We start from the raw sequence: 21,940 nt of genomic DNA on the forward strand, positions 1-21,940 counted from the left end.
ATAACCTGGTGTGAATCCAGGTTATGATTTAAATAGCTATGTTAGAGGTTGAATCTCTTGGAATTTGCCTTTCTTAGTCAGACAACATTAATATAGCTTCTTTAAAAGCAGCTTCCACTGTTTCCATTAATTTTGAAACATGTCCGAATGGTGGATGTAAGGCCCGTAGGCAGCATGACAATGTGTAAGGGGAAAATATCTAACACACCAAACCTGTGTGATTGCTCCTTTTCATATTAAAACTGGCATCCTACATTTATCTAGCCAAGGAGCATGTGGCTTTGAATTAATAATAAATGACTGACCTTGATTTTTGAATGTTGAGGAGAACTGAACAAGTATATGAGGGGAATCCCCATTATTATCATGTTTTCTTTCCATGTGGTCTGGAAAATAAGGCTGTAAAGTTCTCAAATTCCAATATAAAATCAACAGGTGCTCTGTGACAAAGACGTTTTAAGCTTGCTTACATGCACACTTTCCAACGTGCTTTACATTCTCACCTGTTTTTGAGCATGACAACCCCCAAGTATGTGTGTGTAGATGTTATATGCCAGAACATGTCGAATAATTACCGTCCCAGCAAAGTTTACATATTTCAGCGAGACACAGATCGAGCTAGAATCAATCTGAAGCTCTCAATAACCCGGAGTTCATCGAGATTGTGAGGAGCGCAGTGTAACGGAGAGCCAGGAGCCATCCATCAAATAAAATTCCAGCAGTGGTCAAGACTCGTCCTGCTCTGACACAGCTGCAGGCCCTCCGGCTGAGGCAAAATACACCGCTGTTTCAAAAACAAAACAAAAGGGAAGAAAATGCAGAATCCTGCCTGAATATCAGCACTTTTATGTGCTTGTTTCCAAGTGTGGTACATGTAGAGACAGTTGAGTCTTAATCCAAAAGTTACTCAAAGGTTTACTGATTTGATGCGGCTTTGAACATAGACCAAAATGAAACCAACTAAGACATCAGTAGCCATGAAACAAAGCTAAACCTGTGTGCTACGAACACTCCCTCCTGAGAGAACACTTTTCTTCCATACAAAAGGACTCAACATAAAAAGGAAACTTCAAAAGGATGCTTTAATCTTTTCATTTATTTGGGATCAACCTAGAACCATGTACATCTAGAGCTACAGTAGCGCTTATCAGAAACACAACAAAGCTAATCTGGGTGAAGGACATGTGTCAACAAAATGGTAAACTCCTGTGGCAGGCAGGAGTAAAAATAAGTGCTTTTTGCTTCGAGAGGGACTGGAGCCAGAGCACTCACACCCTCTGATCCCAGTACAGGAGGGCAAGTCTCAAAATGTAATCTGTTTGTCTGAAAACCCATCAATATAATAAATCTAAAAACATCTTAGGGTTCCTACATATTGTGAAAAGGACATGACAAAAATAGCTTTGTTTTCAAACTTAACACATAAATAAAATGTTATAATAACTGTAAATATAATTAAAATAGTTTGAATAAACCTTAACATTTAAAAAAAAAAACAAAGTATGCTTGGCCCTTGGAAATCTAAGGCTTGGGCCTTCCAAACATGTCTAATTTTGTTTTTATCTCCACAGTAGATGCACATTGACACACACTTATCACTCCATGCATCACTTGAAGTACAATCCAGAGATGTGTCAAAAGGTGACTTCTTTGGGGTTGCATCTAAAACAGTTCCTGATTGATTTGTTTTTTTCTAGTCAACAGGTGATAGATAAAAACAAACTGACCAAAGATAATGGTTCCTTTAAACCCTCACTACAAAATATTATGATCAATTGTTATGAAAACAACATGAGGCTGTAAATCAAGAGCCAAACCTTCATTTTAGAAGAATTGTCACAAGTAGAAAACTGTCCTAAACGGGGTGGTAGAGGAAACAATATATCTTGCCCTAGATGTCAAACCTTTCCCATATTTAAGAATTGATTGATGGCTTCTTCCTGAGAAAAAGGAAAATGAAATGGATGATGTACATGGGATGTGGGTTGAGGTCAAAGAATAGTATTTGATGCAGACAAAAGTCTTTTAAAGTCCCAGCCGTAGTTCATAAATATGTAGCCTGACAAGCCACGGAAGAAAGAGTTGCAGGAGGAAGAGGATGGGGGGTCGTTCCTATTAGCAGTAGCCAGAAACTGAGAATCAGAAACCTGGAGCTGCATCTCTGCACAGGGAGGAGGAGGACGACGACTCATTCCATGATGGCTCTGTAAATGACGGGCTCGATGTAGTCCTCTCTGTACCGTGAGTTGATCACTCGTTGCCTTTTGGAGTTCTGCTTGACGTTGCTCTGAGAAAAGAGCTCGAAGCGCATGTCTGACGCCACCGACTGAGAACCAGACATCAGAAGGGGACATTAGTGCTTGCCATTTCTCAAATAAGGAATATGTGTCACTCCATATGTGTGTTATCATAAGGGAGAGCTTCTGATGATAAAAAATGTAAGATTACCAGTCGGGACTTGACTCGTTTGGGCAGATTCTCTTCCAGAGTGTAGATGTCTTCTCGCTTCACAGAGATTTGTGATCCATCCTCAAACTCCACCTGAAAGTACACGAACACACACAGGCATGTAGTAAATTAAATCTGCCATTGAAATATCAGGTATCCTTCACCTTCTTAAATATCAGATTCAAGGACTTTCCACGGCAAATTCGCTGAAATGTAAGGACCCAGCACTGCATGGTTTGAGATACTGATCAAGGTTAACTTCTGTGTTTGCACTGAGTATTTTCAAAAAGGGAAAAAACAGGCTTTACAAACAATATATATATATATGTGGCTAAAACTGAAATGTAAAGACGTTCAATATCTTGTGAATACTTACAAAATCTTTCAAATGTTTCCCTCTCAAATGTATATTCCCTTATTTCAGGGATCAGTGGGAACCATGACATGGAATGTGCATAACGCAATTCCACCCCTTGTATATTTATGAATCACGTACACGAGTAAAAGACATTTATTTTGAGTCTTAACCTTTATACTTTTCACCACACAAACCCCTGCCATATATTGAGGCTTGTAAAACTATCTCTGATGTGGTTTGAACAACCTGCTGAAGACTTTCAGAAGCAGTCAGTGAGACGGGAGCTTTACCAGATACATGGGGATGGAGTGCGACGCCATGAACTTGGCTCCGTATATCAACCCGTCTGTCCACCGCACCTGAACTGCTTCACCTTTGGCGGGGGGGCCGTGGCGGACGCAGTCACGGTTCTGAAAAGAGAGTGAATGGTGGTGTGTATTACAAGAGGAGCTTTACCTGAGCATGGAATTATAATCAGCTTATCTGCCTCTTGCTGTACATTGATTGACAGCACTTTTGTATTAACCTCAATGTCTTCTGGGAAGAGGTTGTCGCTGTAGGAGCCGTCGTCGAACACCACCTCATAGAAAGTGGCTGTGGTCAGCTCCACCACCTCGCTGTGGTAGTACCGGGTGTTTTTGTATTTGCATATCACCCTCTGCCCGATGACCAGCTCCCGCATGGACGCCCGGTTGCGCTGAGGACAGAAGCAGAACGGCAAATCGTTAAAGTTTATCACTGCATGGCTTCCTTACAAGATAAGAGGTTAAAACAAACAGCCTGGAAAAACGCTTTATGGTGCCATAAACATAAGACAACTGGGAGCAAGTTTATTTGCATTCAATGAACATGAGTCTTGTCGCTGCACATCTGGTGACAGGATCAAACCGATTTCAGGGTCCTTCATTTAGTGATTAAAGAGAAACACTCCCTGTGGTGGTTTGAGAATCCAGCAAAACAATCTTTGAACCATTACTGTGCCAGTTGAGATGCAAGGCTGTCTATACAATGACCATCTTTGTCAAAATTGGTGCATTAACCTTAGGTTAGGATCAATTTGAAGAGGGATAAACACTATTTGCCACATATCTGAAACCACAAGAAGAAAAGACAATAGTTGCATAATCATCATAATCTCAGACATGATTAAGGTGCCTGGACCCTTAAAGCATGTAACGCTGCTGAGTTAACTGTTGATTTGAACCCATTGACGTTGGATTTGTGAGCAGCACGACTCATTTAAGGGTCGGACTGGATTTCAGGAGTCAGGCTAGAATTGGTGCCAGAATGATTGTCAGGTGCTGACAGTCTGGTTTATTTTGTGTTTTCCCAGTAAGTGAGGACGATCTTACCATACAGCGTCAGCCCATAAATCGGGAGGATTTACTCATACAGTGTGAGTAGGAATACATTTTAAAATATCTCAAATCATACAGCATATGCCGAGCCTTACATACTCAAATTCAATTAGACAACAAATCATATAAAGTTCATTGTTTGGGCCTGCTGAATCACCTTGTTTACCAGCAGAACGAAGCAAAAACATAAGCACAACCTTTCTTTTTTTTTCGACCTTGGAATCAGAAAATATAAAACGTTATGAATATATGGTGGGTTTTTTTGGGGGGGTGGGGGGAGCTCTTTAAAGGTCAATAGAGAAAAAAAATGGAAGAATATTAATTGCAATTCTTTTTTGTGGCTTACTTCTTATCCAAATAACCTTATCCAAGCTAAGCAGTGACACTAGACACAGAGCAAAGAGTGAGAGTGTATCAAGTTCAGTGAACCCTTCACACACACACACACACACACACACACACACACACACACACACACACACACACACACACACACACACACACACACACACACACACACACACACACACACACACACACACACACACACACACACACACACACACACACACACAGAGAGATCTTTTGCACATTCTTGACTATTGGTCTGACTGGGTTACCTCGGGTATGACGAGCGTTTTGTGTCTGTGGCAGGTGATGAAGACTATGAAGGGCCAGTCGTCCGGGTGCATGAGGTTCCCGGCGGCCTGGGCGCAGGTGGGGTGAAACGCCGTGGAGCAGCGCCCGTGGGAGCACTGGACGCAGCAGCCAGTCACCTCCCTCTTCATCCGCTTCCTGCAGTATGCACACTTCTACAGGGGCGACAAAGAAAAGCGTGGAGAGGGGGTGGGGGGAAGATTAATTGAAGAGTTGAAGCAAAGGAAGTACAGGGGGAAGGAAATGAGGAGAGAGGAAACAAGAGGAGGATGAGAGGGAGAAGATATCAAAGGGAGGCAGACCCAGACACGAACTGCAACACAGAAATGTAATGAGGGAAATTACTAAACTTCCTTCTGATATTTTAATGCGCTTCTGACATCATGTGTGCTTTTTTAGAAGAGAATCCGGCCTGATCAAGACCTGTAACAATGGAGACAACGCCGGCCATTGTGAGGGAAGGCCCACATTCATATCAATGTGTTTGCATGTGATTCATCCACAAGAAGCATACTGTCCTCCTCCACTCTCAAGTTCAACTCCTGGGTATTATGACCAAGTGTTTTTTAATCATGCGGTCGGAATGACAGCTACATGACAGAGGAAACAGCGTGAAAGATGAGGGGCCAGATAGAGAAGTGAAACTCAGTGTTGACAGCCAGCCGGCGCCATGGCAGTTTCACTCTGCTGTACGGTTAGAACCACCAACAGATGCCATGAGAACAAAATACTCCACGAACCCAATCTGTGTTTGGGTTTGGTAGTTAAAAAGAGACTCATAATGCCATGAACTATAATCAGGAATTACGAAATAAGATCTGCGGAAAACTAACCTGTTTGATAAATGCACGTTTTGTTCAGCCGGATAATCTCCACATTTCTACCCTTCTGTTATCGTTTTCGAATCATAAATCTAATCGCCAGAAGCAAAATGCTAACGTTATGCTATAAACTAACTACAGACGAGTACAGCAGGGTCGCATGACTTCAACGTCACGCCAACTAAAGATCCTTTTAACTAATTTTCGCACGCTTGCATATTTGAACAAAGCTTTTCCTTTTAGAGTTTGAAAGATTGTTTTTCAGACATGTACACTCTCAAAAGAATATGTATTTAATGTCGTAGGACAAAACATGACCCGTCTCTTAAATTTGTGTCTACCACAGACCTCATTTCGAGCAATTTTCCAAAATCCTACGGAGGAATCCCATTGACTCTGAGACGAGGGAACCAGAGGTAAAATGCTAACTCACTTCCAGGTTTTAGGACTCGTTCCTCCAACACGCTATTGCTCCAGGGGTATTCTAGAAAAATATAGAATAAGGGTGCTAACGTCACGCTTTTTATCTAAAGTGACTTAAATACATTCCATACTGTGGACAATCCCCATAGGAGCGATTTGGGGTGAAGGGTCTTTCACTCAGCTATGTGTGTTCATTAGAATGGTTTTCAACAATATGAGTGTAAAAGAAGAGCTGCTGACCATTTTGCCTTTGAAAGGGCACACAAGAGGCACAGATATTTTTCAGGTTTTTATGGAATTCGTTAGTAAGAGCAAGTTGCCCCTCTTCAAACTCATCTCCATTACAACCGATGGGGCTCCAGCAATGATTGGACGTACTGCTGGGTTCATTGGATTGTGCAAACAGTCTGAATCTTTCCCGGATTTCCTGAATTACCATTGTATAATTCAACAGCAAGGGTTGTGCGGGAAGATTTTAAATATGAAAGACGTGATGGATGTGGCTAACAAGATTGCGTGTTCTGTTCGGGCCAAGAGTCTGCAGAGGCGATTATTCCGTGCGCAACTGGAGGAGACCAGTGCAGAGCACACAGATCTGCTGCTGCACACAGATGTAAGGTGGCTCAGCAGAGGTACATTTCTGGAATGGTTTTCTGAATTGTTGCCCGAAATTAAAGAATTTCTGAAACGTTCAAACCATGCTGAATATGCACAGCTAGAAGACAGTCAGTGGCTCTTGGATTTAGCCTTTCTTTCTGATCTGACTGACAAGCTCAATAACTTAAATCTAGAGCTGCAGGGTAAGAACAAACACATCATCAACATGATCAGCTCCGTGAACACCTTTAAAAGTAAGTTACAGCTGCTATCAAGCAGGTTGCAACAGTGAGATCTGCGGAACTTTCCACAAATGGACACAGAACTTAAGCGTCAGGGCAAAGACTGCAGAGCTTGAGAGTGCAGTCATGATGATCAAGTGCAAAGCATCTTGTCAGAATTGGACAGGCGCTTTACTGACTTTGCATCCATTGAGCCTGTTGTCAGTTTTATCAGTTTTCCATTTGGGGAAAATATAGATGTGGATTGTATAACGTCCAAAGTGGCATCACTCTTCAACCTGTATAGCGATGCTATTGAGAATGAGACCGTCACACTAAATAATGACATTGAGCTCAAATCAAGAGACCTGACACAAATGTCCAATTCTGGAATCTAATGCAGAAAGAGAAGTGCCCCAACCTCAGACAAACTGCAAAGAATTTGACTGCACTTTTTGGATCAACATATTTGTGTTAGTCTGCCTTTTCACATATGAAAATCCTTATATACATTTTTGGATGAACAGAAATATGGTTTTCTGGCATCACTTTAACATTTTATGGGGAAAATCTGCATTTTGGTCAGAGGGCGCAGCACCCGTTTCCCGGTTTAGACAAAACCCTGTTGCCCTATTAAAAAATGAATTGACACAAATATTGTCACATCAAAACTGTTTGATTCAACACATAAAGCACATTGGATTTAATATAATAGCTGCATATTTTATAAATGGTCTGAATTTGACCTCATAGATGCGTTATGATATTAATGATAAAAATGATGAGCCCTGTTTGTTGGATAAACACTGTCTCTTGAATTCAAAACGACTGTTGTGGCACATTGATACATGTAATGACTGTCATGGAACATATTTTCCCAAACTAGAGATTTAACTTTCGCAAACAAATACTTAACTCAAGACGTTTAATTATTAAATCACTCGAGGAATAGTAGGGGAATAAAGTGGGTAAACTTAATTAAAGTCAGTTTCTCAATCATATACTGTATGGATGTTAAATGGAACAGAAAGCGGCTGAAGAACAATGGTCGATGACACACAGAGCACCGTAATGTTATGATACAGAAAAGACATTTGGGCAATGGAGAAACATTCAGAAAATCCAGTGGATATAGGATTACGTTCCTCCTGTTGATTTAAGGTTGAAGCTTCATAATATATCCTGCTTGGGCGGACAGAGGGTTAACATAATATTGTCTTACTGCTTCCTCCATAATGAGATAAAGCTCAAGACCCGGAAGCTTTTATTTGAAGTGGGTGTGCATGGCGGTAGTAGTGGTTTAATTATTCAATTCATATTTGCACATTTTAACATTAAAGATCCCTTCAGTTTTGTCTCTAGAAATGTAGAAGCGGTTAAGCCGCTGTCACTGCATCTGACGGAGGCTTACCAGTTTGAAGCGTGGCAGCGGGATGGTAGCAAGGTCAATGGGCCCTCGCTCAGTGACGTTGACAAACTGAGCTTCCAGCACGGTGATGGCACAGAGCACATGAACCCACCTGAAAGACAAATAAGAAGATTGAGTACAAACAATTCACAGCTCAGGGTGCAGTGTCCTGGAAGAACACACATTCAACCACGCGGTGACGAAATGAAACATTATGTTTAGTAGATATTGGACTGGGATTATAACAAAAAAAACATAAAACATATCCAGCCTGATCATTATTCATCACATCCTGTTTATTTATACCGGCATTGTTTTGTTTCTGCTGGTGTTTTGCATCTTGTACGGCGACTTGAAAGCTTTGAAAGGCACCTATTTAAATAAAATGCATTATTATTACTAACATCTGGTATAATCAATTGTTTTTAAATCAGGACGTTCAGCTAAAAGAATAATTAATTAATATTCCAATAAAAAAAGATAGAATTTGATCAAAACAGTCATGGAAGATAATTATTTACTTTTGAAACAGTCGTTAGACAAAATAAATTAGCTTGTTTTTGTCCACTTCCTAATATTTTCTAGCTTTCAGCAGCAACTCTCAAGCCGTCCGCCTCAGCAGGTTTTATTCTCAGTTGTCATGGAGATAACTATCATAGATTGGCATCAAGGCTCAAAGATTTGGAGATAACCTCCTCAATTTAATCTGAGCAACAACCATTCACTTAACCTGTTTTTGACTAAAACACAAAGCAAACAATGTGCAAGTGTGTTTCAAATGAATCCGTCACTGGAAATTTAAAAAAGAAAACATTATTTTTTTATCCATGGCATTTATGTTGTAACTTATCTTCACAAGATTAATAAGTGATCAGATAAATACCAACTATTCAACATCCAGCTTATTTAAAAACAAGTCCATTATGGTCTGGTCTGTAGGAGCCATTCATCACAGGGAGTGCCAATCGATTAAAGAGTGATGCAGCGGATTAGTCGGCACTAAAATAGGAAGTCCCATATTTGATTGAGAAACGGTTTGTTTCTGTGTTAACGTGTTTCCTGAAATTCAAACTGATGTTCACCGACTGGGCCAAGTGTAACTGCAGGCTGAGAATGTTACCACACACACACACACACCCACACACTCACACACACAGTATTGGCAATTAAAGAGTGTATTTAGCTTGAGGAGGTGGACCCATCAGTTGGATGTTCAGCAGTTCCAGTCTGAAGAAACTAACTTAATGAGGTCAAAGGAGAGCGAAAGGTAAACATGGTGGACAATCTGTTGCGTACCAACCGATCAGAATATGTCAGCGCTGTTTTGTAAACATCGTAAATCCTTCTTGAGTACTTTTTCTTCTTGCCTTTGAGTCGTTCACGACTGTGACCACAAAGACATTCTAATGAAAAGGGAAGTGGACATTTCTTCGAAAAAAGAAATGTGAGGCTCAAAATGTCTTCCTACATTCTATTTCTTAAAGAGCCTAGAATCCTTGAGAAGAAACAAGGGCACTTAACCACCCACTATCACTCATGCTTCACCGGGGTTGTAAAAATAATATCCGTTTATGTTCCATTAAACCAAATAAAGTCCCTTTATCCCTAAAATGATAAGCTTGTTTCCACTAAAGACGGACCCGTTTTGTACATTAAGGTCAATATTGTCAAACTTATTTCTCACTGATTAAACTAGTCACCAGTTCATATTACCATCACTATTATCCAAAATGAAGTAGTAAAGTGGTAGTTTCTGTAATGCAGCTCCTGGTCCACTAACAAAGTTTTATATTGCGTCTGCTGCTATCACGTACTTGTCATTGTTGGCTCTCTGCAGAGCGCCGCCTCTCAGGGAACAAAGGCAGCAGTCCTGGGGGAAGAAACAAGAACAAGGTGGGATTTTTTTAATACAATAAATCGCACCACTGACAACTTTATCTGTATCCCACCCAATATAATCCTGTCTTTTGGATGTAATGCTCTGTATTATGAATAGCCTAAACTGGAGATAACAATGACCTCTCCCTCTGAATTAATTGGAGGTATCCGCTGTGTAAAGCTCAGTCTATCTCTAATCTTCAAAACCACCGTGTAGCTGTGATATGGCTGTTGTGTAATTGTAAAACATTGTAAAACACAAAGTACCGCAATTTCCGGACTATAAGCCGCTACTTTTTCCCCACGCTTTGAACCTCGCGGCTTATACAATGACGCGGCTAATTTATGGATTTTTCCCGCATTCACAAGCTTCATGCCGCCAAAATGGGATTTTGAAAAAAAATAGACAAAAAACTGAGCACCGTCACATAATGTGGCGTAAATCGAGCATGCTCAAACTTCCCATCATTCTGATTATGGTAGTCATTTTGTCACCCTCATCATGGCAAAGACACAGAGAAATGCATATGATGCAGCTTTCAAGTTGAAGCGAATCATCAGTCACGCTGAAAACAACTGGGCATGAAAAAACGCACTTCACCTGTGCTCTGAGCTGCACGGCATCGGGAGAAAAGCTTCCACCGATGTTGATTTTTAAACGCATGGCGATGCCAAAAGAAACATTCTCGAGAGGAATTGTTGTGAAAGTCAACAAGAAAGGATGGATGACGGAAGACCCAATGCATGAATGGCATACGGAGTGTTACGGCAAGCGACCGGGAGGATTCTTTCAAGGCTTTGCTCGTGTTGGACAGCATGAGGGCCCACATAACAGATTCTGTGAAAGAAGCCATCAAGAGGACAAACTCAATTCCAGCTGTGATTCCTGGGGGCACAACAAAGTATTTGCAGCCACTCGACATCAGTATAAATCGTGCATTTAAGGTGGCGCTCCGTGTTCAGTGGGAGGCTTGGATGACAAGTGGGGAGAAATCCTTCACTAAAACGGGCCGCATGCGAAGAGCAACTTATGGTCAAGTCTGCCAGTGGGTCCTGACAGCGTGGAGCATTATCAAAAAATCCACTATCATCAACGGGTTTCGAAAGGCTGGACTGCTGCGTGTTGAAGAGGGCAGCATGAGCTCAGCGGGGAATTTGCCTCCGGATGAAAGTGACGAGACCGACAATGAAGACGATCCAACATCGGATGAAGCAATTCAACTCCGACACCGAAGGAGATGACTTCAGTGGTTTCAGCGCACAGGAGGAGGAAGATAGTGACCAATGACTTTCTTGGTAGGCTACTGTTTACTGCTATTTTCTTTATTTTTGTTCCAAGCAGTGTTTCGTTAAAGCCTGTTTATTTTTGATACAAGCCGTGTTTCGTTAAAGCCTGTGTAAAGTTCATTTGTTTCAATGTACCGGTAGGCACCTGCGGCTTATAGACATGTGCGGCTTATTTATGTACAAAATGCATATTTTTTTAAATTCAGTGGGTGCGGCTTATATTCAGGTGCGCTTCATAGTCTGGAAATTACGGTAATCAGAACCCTGATGTAGTTTAACATCACAAATGGCCGGATCCTCTAAGCAGATATCAACTGCACTCAATGTTCTGATATCACACTGGAGTAAATGAAAAGAAGAGGATAAAAGAGATGGAAAAGTGAAGCTCTGCCCACTGGTGGTCAAACATGTGTGTGAGCCAAAGTTCAGCCACATTCCTAGCATGCTTCGCAACAACCTATTGTTCTCAGCAGACAGGAATGCTGTAAGCAAAGGAAATTTAAAGATAAATACAAACAAAGTTTGGCCAAAACAATTCTCCAAACAAAAACACAGAAAGGAAGAACGCTCACCGTCTCAGAACAAAGGAGGCGGTAGCACAGAGAGCAAAGAGTGATGAAAGCTGCTGCGGTAGCTCACTATTAATCCACATAAGGTCAGTGAAGGGACATCATGTTTTCTCTTTGCTTTGAGTCAAATAAGGACTGACTGAGAGAGAATCGATGAGCCTTAAACATATGTTTGATGTATTTAAAAAGCAGACCCCACATCTGCAGTAAAACAAAGTTGCCATCAGGCTCTCAGCTGCAATTAATTTCATTTGCCTGCATGCAAATACAGAACTGTCCTAGTGTCATTTCATACTGATGGCTGTAAACTGTGGGCACTGCTCTCTGATCTGAGGAAGAGAGCTGGGAACACAGCCATTTCTTCCAGATTAAAAAGCCGCTCCAGTGCCACCATGTGGTTTCACTATTTGACAGTAGAAAATTGAAACACCTGCAAAGGCCAATGCTTTAAAACACATCACCAAGCAACTTATTTATGGGATTTATTTCATTTGAATTCTTTACTAAAATATAGGTAAAACATTTGTGCATTATTCACATTTCAATAAACTTTTCCAACCATTTCAATTAGATTATAATTCCTGACAGTAACGCTGTGTTGTTGATGTTTAACAAACTCCACATGTTTATGATACATGCGATTGACTGTTCCGTCTGTTCAAATTATTAGTGTGTGTGTAGTGTGTGATGTGGCACAGAGGTTTAGTGTGCTGATCATCAGATCAAGGGGCCAGGGAAGCACAGGTTCAATCCCGCTGCCACTGTGTCCTTGGGCAAGTTACTTCCCAGGTAATGTCCTCAGTATTACATGTCTAATGTAAAGTGATTTGAGGAAAAGTGCTCAAATAAATAACATGAATTATTAATACTTCTATTAGAATGCACTATAGGCAGCCAAAAGAAGCTAACCTCAGTGATGGCTCCTGCATCACAGCGGGCGCACAGCCAGTCGTCTAGCTCTGCTCCATCTCCAGACACACCGTAGCAACCTGAACAGGAACAGAAAGTGTCACAAATTCACATTATGCATTTTCCCAACACGGTTTTGTTCATATTTGGCTCCAGGGAAGAAAACCAAACGAGTCATCAGGCTATAGAACATCCAAGCCAGGCTACACCCAAGAAAACATTGTTGGAAAACACCGCAATTATTATAATAAGAACAACTGCACAATAAAATCTTTCACTCAACTAATGGAACTTCATTTGACTAAATAACTTATTTAAGGTAAGGCTCTGTGGTGTTTTGGCGTTTCTAGAAGATTCATTTATTGTGGCACTCGCATCCAGAATCCATTTTTGTGCATAGCACTATTTTTAAGAATAACCAATTGAGAATTGTATTTCATAAAAGGAAAACCAAAATGTCTAAACGGAAATATATATTTATTTTAACATTCCCTGAAGTGTTCCTACTGATGCACTTTCACAGATGCTTACTGGTATGTACGCGGACGCAGCACTGAGCGCAGGTGACCAGCCGGCTGGTCCCGTCCTCGGCTATATGAGGGTTGGACAGCTGACCCTCCCCGTTATCATTCGTCTTGCTAGATTGTGTGTTGAAGCACATTTCAGGGATGAGTGGCTTGGAAAACTGGCGGCCCCCTGGACGATTTACCAACGCCACGCTGGAACTCCCACTGCTGGACTCAGACTAGACGGGAGAAAGAAAAAGGAAGCGTGTTATAGGAATATCAGACGGATGATTTCAGAACACAAATTCAAATCCTGTGAAGTAATTTAACAAAAGCACAATAGTGTTAACATAAATGATATATTACAATGACACATTTGTTTCACTAAGAATACATAAAATAAAGGGAAAAATGAAACAGAGTAAGAGAGTAAAATAGTGCAGGTATGTTGTTAGAACAGTCTATAATTAGTGCAGATGAAGTATATACATGTCAATAAGCCAAGTTAAAGTTACAGAGTTAACATCCTAAGAGCATGACATGCTTGTAGTTGTCACCTGATGGTAGGTGTGGAAGAGCATGCAGATGGAGCAGTAGGGTGCCTTCTTGCCCATGCTCTTGTTGTACTCTCTCTCTGCGCGAGGGTTGAACGGCCGGGACTGCCACAGCTGGGTCAGCGGCTTCGCCCACTCCTCGGTCTCCTCCTGCTCAAACTCCTCATTTATGTAATCGTCTACAGATAGGAACGATAGAAAGAAGGCAAGACAGGAGTGGGAATAAAGGAGGAAGAGTGTGGAAGCATTAGGAAAACAGGATGAGAGAAGAAAAAAAAGTAGGCCATGATAAAAAAAAAGATGGAAATAGAAGTAATCAGGAAATATAAAATATGATAACAGTATATGTCTGGTAAAGTGTAACCACATAAGATATTACAACTAAATTATGAATGAAATAAGTGCGTACCGTCGTCGTCGCTGTGCTCCTCTCTGAACAGAGGGTGATGGCGGGGCAGCTGGCAGAGCTGCGCCTGCTGCTGCAGCTTCTTCACAACTGACTTGCAGTACGACTGCTCTTCTGACACCTGCTGGAGCAACAAGTGTATATGTAAAACTTAAAGTCAGGGATTATACCGCACCTGTAGCACTGCACATAACGTCAGCTCTAAGCCCATTTGGAGACATATTGGGAGCTCTGTACTGGTGTTCATACGTCTCCAGATAAACACTGGGTCTTTTTTAAGATTTGGTCGCAGCTTGCAATAACTTACGTGATGATTCTGAGGGACCACCTTCACCTCAGCCTGGATTGGTTTGCTGACAGGAATGGTGTCATTCAGGATGATAATGCCACTATCTTCAAGGGGGGATTGCTTACTCTGTATATGAACAGCATGGATAACATTGAGCATTCAGGGCAGACTTTCTTTTTAATAATGCCTGTTAACATGTACAGTGGGGCAAAAAAGTATTTAGTCAGCCACCAATTGTGCAAGTTCTCCCATTTAAAAAGATGAGAGATGCCTGTCATTTTCATCATAGGTACACTTCAACTATGAGAGACAGAATGGGGGAAACAATCCAGGAAATCACATTGTAGGATTTTTAATGAATTAATTGGTAAATTCCTCGGTAAAATAAGTATTTGGTCACCTACAAACAAGCAAGATTTCTGGCTCTCACAGACCTGTAACTTCTTCTTTAAGAGGCTCCTCTGTCCTCCACTCGTTACCTGTATTAATGGCACCTTTTTGAACTCGTCAGTATAAAAGACACCTGTCCACAACCTCAAACAGTCATACTCCAAACTCCACTATGGCCAAGACCAGAGAGCTGTCAAAGGAGACCAGAGACAAAATTGTAGACCTGCACCAGGCTGGGAAAACTGAATCTGCAATAGGTAAGCAGCTTGGTGTGAAGAAATCAACTGTGGGAGCAATTATTAGAAAATGGAAGACATACAAGACCACTGCTAATTTCCCTCGATCTGGGGCTCCACGCAAGATCTCACCCCGTGGGGTCAAAATGATCACAAGAACGGTGAGCAAAAATGACCTGCAGAGAGCTGGGACCAAAGTAACAGAGGCTACCATCAGTTACACACTACGCCGCCAGGGACTTAAATCCTGCAGTTCCAGACGTGTCCCCCTGCTTAGGCCAGTACATCTCCAGGCCCGTCTGAAGTTTGCTAGAGGGCATTTGGATGATCCAGAAGAGGATTGGGAGAATGTCATATGGTCAGATGAAACCAAAATAGAACTTTTTGGTAAAAACTCAACTCATCGTGTTTGGAGGAGAAAGAATGCAGAGTTGCATCCAAAGAACACCATACCTACTGTGAAGCATGGGGGTGGAAACATCATGCTTTGGGGCTGTTTTTCTGCAAAGGGACCAGGACGACTGATCCGTGTAAAGGAAAGAATGGGGCCATGTATCGTGAGATTTTGAGTGAAAACCTCCTTCCATCAGCAAGGGCACTGAAGATGACGTGTGGCTGGGTCTTTCAGCATGACAATGATCCCAAACACACCGCCAGGGCAACGAAGGAGTGGCTTCGTAAGAAGCATTTCAAGGTCCTGGAGTGGCCTAGCCAGTCTCCAGATCTCAACCCCATAGAAAATCTTTGGAGGGAGTTGAAAGTCCGTGTTGCCCAGTGACAGCCCCAAAACATCACTGCTTTAGAGGAGATCTGCATGGAGGAATGGGCCAAAATACCAGCTACAGTGTGTGAAAACCTTGTGAAGACTTACAGAAAACATTTGACCTCTGTCATTGCCAACAAAGGGTATAACAAAGTATTGAGATGAACTTTTGTTATTGACCAAATACTTATTTTCCACAATAATTTGAAATAAATTCTTTAAAAATCCTACAATGTGATTTCCTGGATTTTTTTTCCTCATTTTGTCTCTCATAGTTGAAGTGTACCTATGATAAAAATTACAGGCCTCTCTCATCTTTTTAAATGGGAGAACTTGCACAATTGGTGGCTGACTAAATACTTTTTTGCCCCACTGTAGTGGGACACCGGAAAGCTCACCAAGAATGGTTGTGCTAGTAGAACTAGTAAGGTGTTAATATAGAATGAGTAGCAATGGTGAGGTCAAAGAGATGAGTATGCAGGAAACATGCAAGGAAAATGCACCAGTACAGAGCCACCAAAAGGTATTTTTCTCCTATTTTTAGTATCTACATGAACAATAATATTAAGAAAATACACACCTTTTATGAAAACTCAAAATGAGTTATTTTAGATCATTAGGTGTTAGAGAAAAGACAGTGCATGCTACCTAAAACACAACTTGGGCTCAAACAGACGTGCGCAAAGAGAGCCAAGAATGGAAAGCATGTAGTTTTCTCTTAAATGCTCTAACACAGGTTAAATTACAAACAAACACACCTTTCGCTTGTTGTTCATAGGGACATCCATCTCTGTTTTGCTCAACTCTTTCAGTTGTGTTTGAGGCAGATAGAAAGCAGTCTTGACAGTTGGTTTCACGTTAGCCGGAGGCTCAGCAGTGACTGATATTTCAGGTTTTTCATCCTTTTGATCCAGCTCCTCAAGACTCTGTGCTGCTGATTCATTCAGGGCTGCTTTGGTAAGAATAATCTTGGACTCTGGTTGTGGCTCTATCCTTTCGCAGCCCGGTGCCTGAGGCGAGGGCTGGCCCTGAGCGACTGATGGTGTGCAGGTTTTGTGCTGGAGGTGACGGGGTTGATGCTCTCGGGCATAGCTGTGCACCTGCAGCTGTGTGTGAGGCTGTTGATGCTTCACCAGAGTGTAGCTTTGCACTTGGAGAGTCTCTTTTGGATCCAGAGTCCTGTGGAAGAGCAGGCTGGCTACTCCCATTTTGCGCGCAGGCTGAGCGGGGGCTTCTGTCCACGAAGGTGCAGCTGAAACTGACATATGTCCGTTTCTGGGCTGGGACTGAGACGAGATTGCAGGAGCACGAGTCTTGGAATAATGTGGGGCGCGGACGACGTCACTGTTGCTTTGGGTCAGGCTTCTGTGAAATGGATCCAACAACGTGAGCTTGGTTGGTGTGACAACCAGTTTTGGTGGGCCTGCAAATTAAATAAGGGATATTTGTTAAGGAATGAGAGAAAACAACCATACAAATAAAATAACGTTGAGGAGATTACAGAAAACGAGTTGTTAGGTGATAATACCTTTTATTTTCTTGCCATCTTGTGACATAGTACGTGGCGGTATAAGGCTCAGCCTGGGACGCTTCCCATACAGCTCCACATCTTCCTCATCTTCATCCTTGGGAACAACCTCCTCAGGCACCTCCAGACAAACTCTGTGTCTCTTTGTCTCTATCCTGTGTGTAGCACTGAGGACCAAACAGAGACACACCATTTGTTTTTACGGTTTACAGTAACTGAAACTTTGACAAATACCTCCTACAACAAAAATGTAATTTCAAAAACTAAAAACACATACACTTCATTTAAAAAGTGACTACCATGATGAACACTTTGAACTTTACAGAAAAGCACTTAAACAGCTATATTGAAAGGTGTTGACCTGAGTCCTGAGCTGCAATCATGTCTAACTATATGTGGAGCAGGACGTTAGCATAGGATAGTTATTCAGAATTTAAAGTAATTCTTTCTTTTATCTAGATCAATAAGTAACACTTTGCTCTGCTGTAATTGGGTCCTTAATCTAAGAGAAACTGGAAGTTAGCATCTTATATAGTTTCAAAGCAGCTCTAAACAGTGTGTGAGGTAAGTTCAGGTGTGTTTGGTATGTTGTAATAACCATACATTATTATTTTTATTATTATTATGCAATAATACTGAGATGTTCATGGGTTTTCCCAACAGAGAGCAAATTAACCGGGAGTACTAAATCACCCTAGGTTTACACTATAAACCATTTAAACAAATACACGCGTACGCAAGGACATTTTCTTCTGTAGAATGAACCCACCTCTTCCGCTCTCCGTCCTCCCCACAGCTCTCCATGGAGTTACTGTTGCAGGTGATATCATAGGAATCCCCTAGGAACTCCTTCGCCTCGGGGGTGGGCCGTGTGTGGTCGATGGGTGATGCATCTTTTCCTGCCAGCCACTGTTCATAGCGATCCGGCTGGTATTTCTTCACAAAAACATCCATGGAAATCTTCACCATGTCTTTGCGGCACGAGCACTAAAGAGAAACACATGTTTGCATCAATATATACATTCTAACTAATAATGTATTGTTTGAAGTGGGTTGAGTATGGTTTTCTGTGCTGTCCTTTAGCATTCCTCACCAAAACGGCTTGCTTGCCATACTCGATCCATCTCTCTGTTGCAAAGTTGGTGGATTCTGCACAATTGAAGCCGTGGTTGAAGCCAGCGTGATAGGCATAGGGAAAAGTTATCATGAACTCACCAGCCCCCTGAGTAATCTTCAGGAAAGGTAAAAAATATGATTAGTGACTGCAGGTTATACATTTGGCTTGTTCGGTATGTGTAAAAAAGGGGGAAAACACTGCCTTAAATAAAAACTAATAATATTCCTCCTACCTTTTCGAACGGAATGCCATACTTCTTCAGAATAGAGGGAGAGAGGAGAGTCATCTTGTGCCTCAAAAAGGCTTCACAATTTTGGGAACTACCAGGAAAGAAACCTTGAAGAATAGAGGGCAGAAGGATGTTAAAAATCCAGGTTAGTAAAGAATGGTCTATGCTATGCGATATACATAAACAGAACATACTGCATTTGTCTCTTACCTTTAGCTAAACGCTCCAATCTCTTCCCATGCTCTGGAGGAACACAGTACCTGCACATATTCAGATAAGTCTTCTCAATTACAGTAAACTAATTATACAAGTATTTATACAGTTAGCAGTGTGCTGTCAGTAGAGTCACTAATATAAAATAATACAAAATAATAATACTCAAAACTAAGTTGGAATAAGAACCCTGTCTTTTCTGTGCAGAAGGGTCTTAGTAGAAATATGAGAGAATTAAAAAGAAAGGATGTTTATGTCCTCCTCACCATGATTTGGGCTCTCCAAAGTGCAAGTAGTTGATACTGTAGAGGTCCATGTCCTCAGTGTGCCATGCAAAGGTGGTCTTCCACATGCCAAAATACAAGTAGGGTGTATTAACTCCCTCGATGGTGATGCCGCTTTCGTGTTCAACAGTATCCAAAATGGTGTCCAAATGGCAAATGTTCCACTCTTTGACATCCTGTAAGAGTCGAGCAAATAATACAAAATCAACAGGGAGCAGTGATAAGCACCACTATAATCAGTAATGATATCAGCAACCCTTGTGTTTCAGGTCAAGAAGTGCAAGGACAGGAATAAATATTAAATCATATTTAATAGGGCCACAAAATCCCAGAAATGTCAACTCACACGGCCGTACAAAGACCCATTAACATCTGCCCCGTATATGGGAGGGTTAAACGTCACATTCTTCCAGTACTTCCTTTCCAGTTCCTCAAAGTCATCATAATGTGGACTACAGAACCTAAAAATTGCATACAAAGAAGATCATTAGTACAAACACCATAGGTTTACAGGTTTAGGTTAACCATCATATGGTTAAAGATGCAACAGACTTTCTGTTACCAAAAACTGATATAAAATGTATTTTATTTCTGCATTTCTTACTTGTCGCTGTTGGCAATCTTGCGAAACTCTCTGACGGTCATGGACTTCTTTTGAATGTTGTATTGTGTGAAAAGGCCTGACTGGCCTGTCACCACCTGCTGAATGGGGGCAGGGATCACCAAATCGTCTATGTCATCATAAGAGCCTCTGGGCTTCCAGTCCTTTGGTGGGACAATCTTGGAGAAGGAAAGCGGACAGTGAGTCATCACAATGATTCACCAGCAAAGCTTAGAGGTATAAATACATTTCTTTTTCTAACAAGCTGGTATCAAAAAAAAAAAGAATCATCAATTAATATGTACAACATTTAACAGATATGCTTTACTGAATAGAAAACAAAGACATAAACACATCATAACTGTCCGATAGTAGTCGGTCATTGCTGGGAATATGGCGTGTTTGAACAAATGCAGTGTGTCTGTACTCACTTTGGCCAGGCCTGCTTTATGTGCTCCCTGGGACTCCACATATGCAATGTAGCGGCTGAAGTTCTTGAATTCCTCAGCAGTGGGGTAAAAAGTCATGATCCCCTTGGAACCATGGTTTTGGGAAACCCCGTCTGATGCCATGCCAAAACTGGATGGCAGTTCCTGCAGATTGTAAATGTCGATTAAAGGTGTTTTATTGTATAGGTCAATTGTATCACTTTTTATCATCTTCCCACAGCCATATATCTTTCACTTGGTCGTGGAATTCTGGCCTTCACCTCTATAGCTTAATTGAGTTATTGAAAACGGCTTTACAATAATTAAAACAATACCAAGTAGTTAAGAAAACAACATAAAACATTTTATATTTCAACATATTTACTTTCTCTCAAACTGGTTGCTAACAGTGTTAGCATGTCACGATACCAACTGTGCTGTATTCCGAGTGGAAACTGCTCAAAAAACCTTATTTCTTTACACTTTGGAAATGTTATATTCAGAATCAAACTGAATTATACTTAAGTACACTACTTGGGGAAATGTATCTAGTTACTTTATGCACCGCAGTTGAATAGTACGTGTTTGCATCATACAGTCTGTGGTTTGTATACGTTTCCGCACCATGGCCCAGGATAGCGTTGACAGGGAAAGGCTAAAACCGCCGCTGATTGGTTAAACCCGCGTCTCTTTAATTCAGCCCCACTGTGGCAAGCTAGCTAACATTAGCGTGTTTGCTAACTTGCTCCAAAGCATGACCTAATTTGTATAACGAATACCGGTATGCACCGACACATAGCATTAGCTAGTCTGATAGCGTGGAGTTTTTCAATGTGGTCACGTAAAGTTAAATGATACGCAAATGTACCTGTTATCTTGTTCGCATGGTGTCTCAAAGGAGAAAGTAATAATCAAAACATGGCTATCTAGATAATTCACGTTAATACTAATGGGAGATGAGTGGTTCCTGTTTTACAGAAAACCACGAAGCTGCATTACATCCTACAAAGCTCTTTCGTTGGCAAACTCGGGCAGAGCCAGCGTTAACGTTATCGTAAGACTAGTTATGTTGTACAAATAGAGTAAAGCGTATTGCATATAATCATGTCAATACTGTTTGCGTTACAGACAGTAGAAAAAGTGAAACTACCAAGTCAGTGATATCTATTCCAGGAAATAGACGACACCCGCCCCCTAGCTTCGACACTAGCAGTTCCGGCTAGTTTAGCCATCAGATTAGCATTGTTAGTTAAGAAGCTAGCTTTCTGGGACGGCTGTGGGATAACTCGATAGACAAGTACTTACAGCCTGCTTTCGGTTGACTCAGACGACCTCCCTTGCGTTGTAAACAAATCGTAATAAATAAAACCGGCCGTTCTGAACATAGGAGAAAGGAGACAGCTTGCTAACTACACCCCCTGTGAATAGACCACTAGCCTCCATTACCACTTCTACGCATGCA

At 41.4% G+C, this 21,940-nt stretch overlaps 1 protein-coding gene across 4 annotated transcripts; it reads right to left on the reverse strand.

Moving 5' to 3' along the window:
- Positions 1–1,063: 1,063 nt before the first annotated feature.
- kdm4ab (lysine (K)-specific demethylase 4A, genome duplicate b) lies at positions 1,064–21,926 on the reverse strand. Of its 4 annotated transcripts, none has more exons than XM_063885998.1 (23): positions 21,784–21,926; positions 20,482–20,643; positions 20,054–20,229; positions 19,796–19,910; positions 19,432–19,625; positions 19,163–19,212; positions 18,956–19,059; positions 18,700–18,837; positions 18,376–18,593; positions 17,607–17,773; positions 16,837–17,501; positions 14,708–14,815; positions 14,404–14,521; positions 13,998–14,173; positions 13,466–13,679; positions 12,935–13,014; positions 10,106–10,161; positions 8,295–8,403; positions 4,785–4,976; positions 3,333–3,503; positions 3,097–3,216; positions 2,449–2,541; positions 1,064–2,326 (listed from the first exon to the last, which is right to left on the reverse strand). In XM_063885998.1, exons 2-23 carry the CDS (start codon positions 20,620–20,622, stop codon positions 2,189–2,191), a joined length of 3,543 nt encoding a protein of 1,180 aa, XP_063742068.1. In that variant the 5' UTR covers positions 20,623–20,643; positions 21,784–21,926; the 3' UTR covers positions 1,064–2,188. The 4 variants fall into 4 exon arrangements, with proteins under 4 accessions (XP_063742068.1, XP_063742067.1, XP_063742070.1 ...); XM_063885997.1 differs by having other exon boundaries at positions 14,404–14,524; XM_063886000.1 differs by lacking the exon at positions 14,708–14,815.
- Positions 21,927–21,940: the final 14 nt, after the last annotated feature.

Source organism: Eleginops maclovinus, chromosome 6 (assembly GCF_036324505.1).
Source record: "Eleginops maclovinus isolate JMC-PN-2008 ecotype Puerto Natales chromosome 6, JC_Emac_rtc_rv5, whole genome shotgun sequence".
Classification (NCBI taxonomy): domain Eukaryota; kingdom Metazoa; phylum Chordata; class Actinopteri; order Perciformes; family Eleginopidae; genus Eleginops; species Eleginops maclovinus.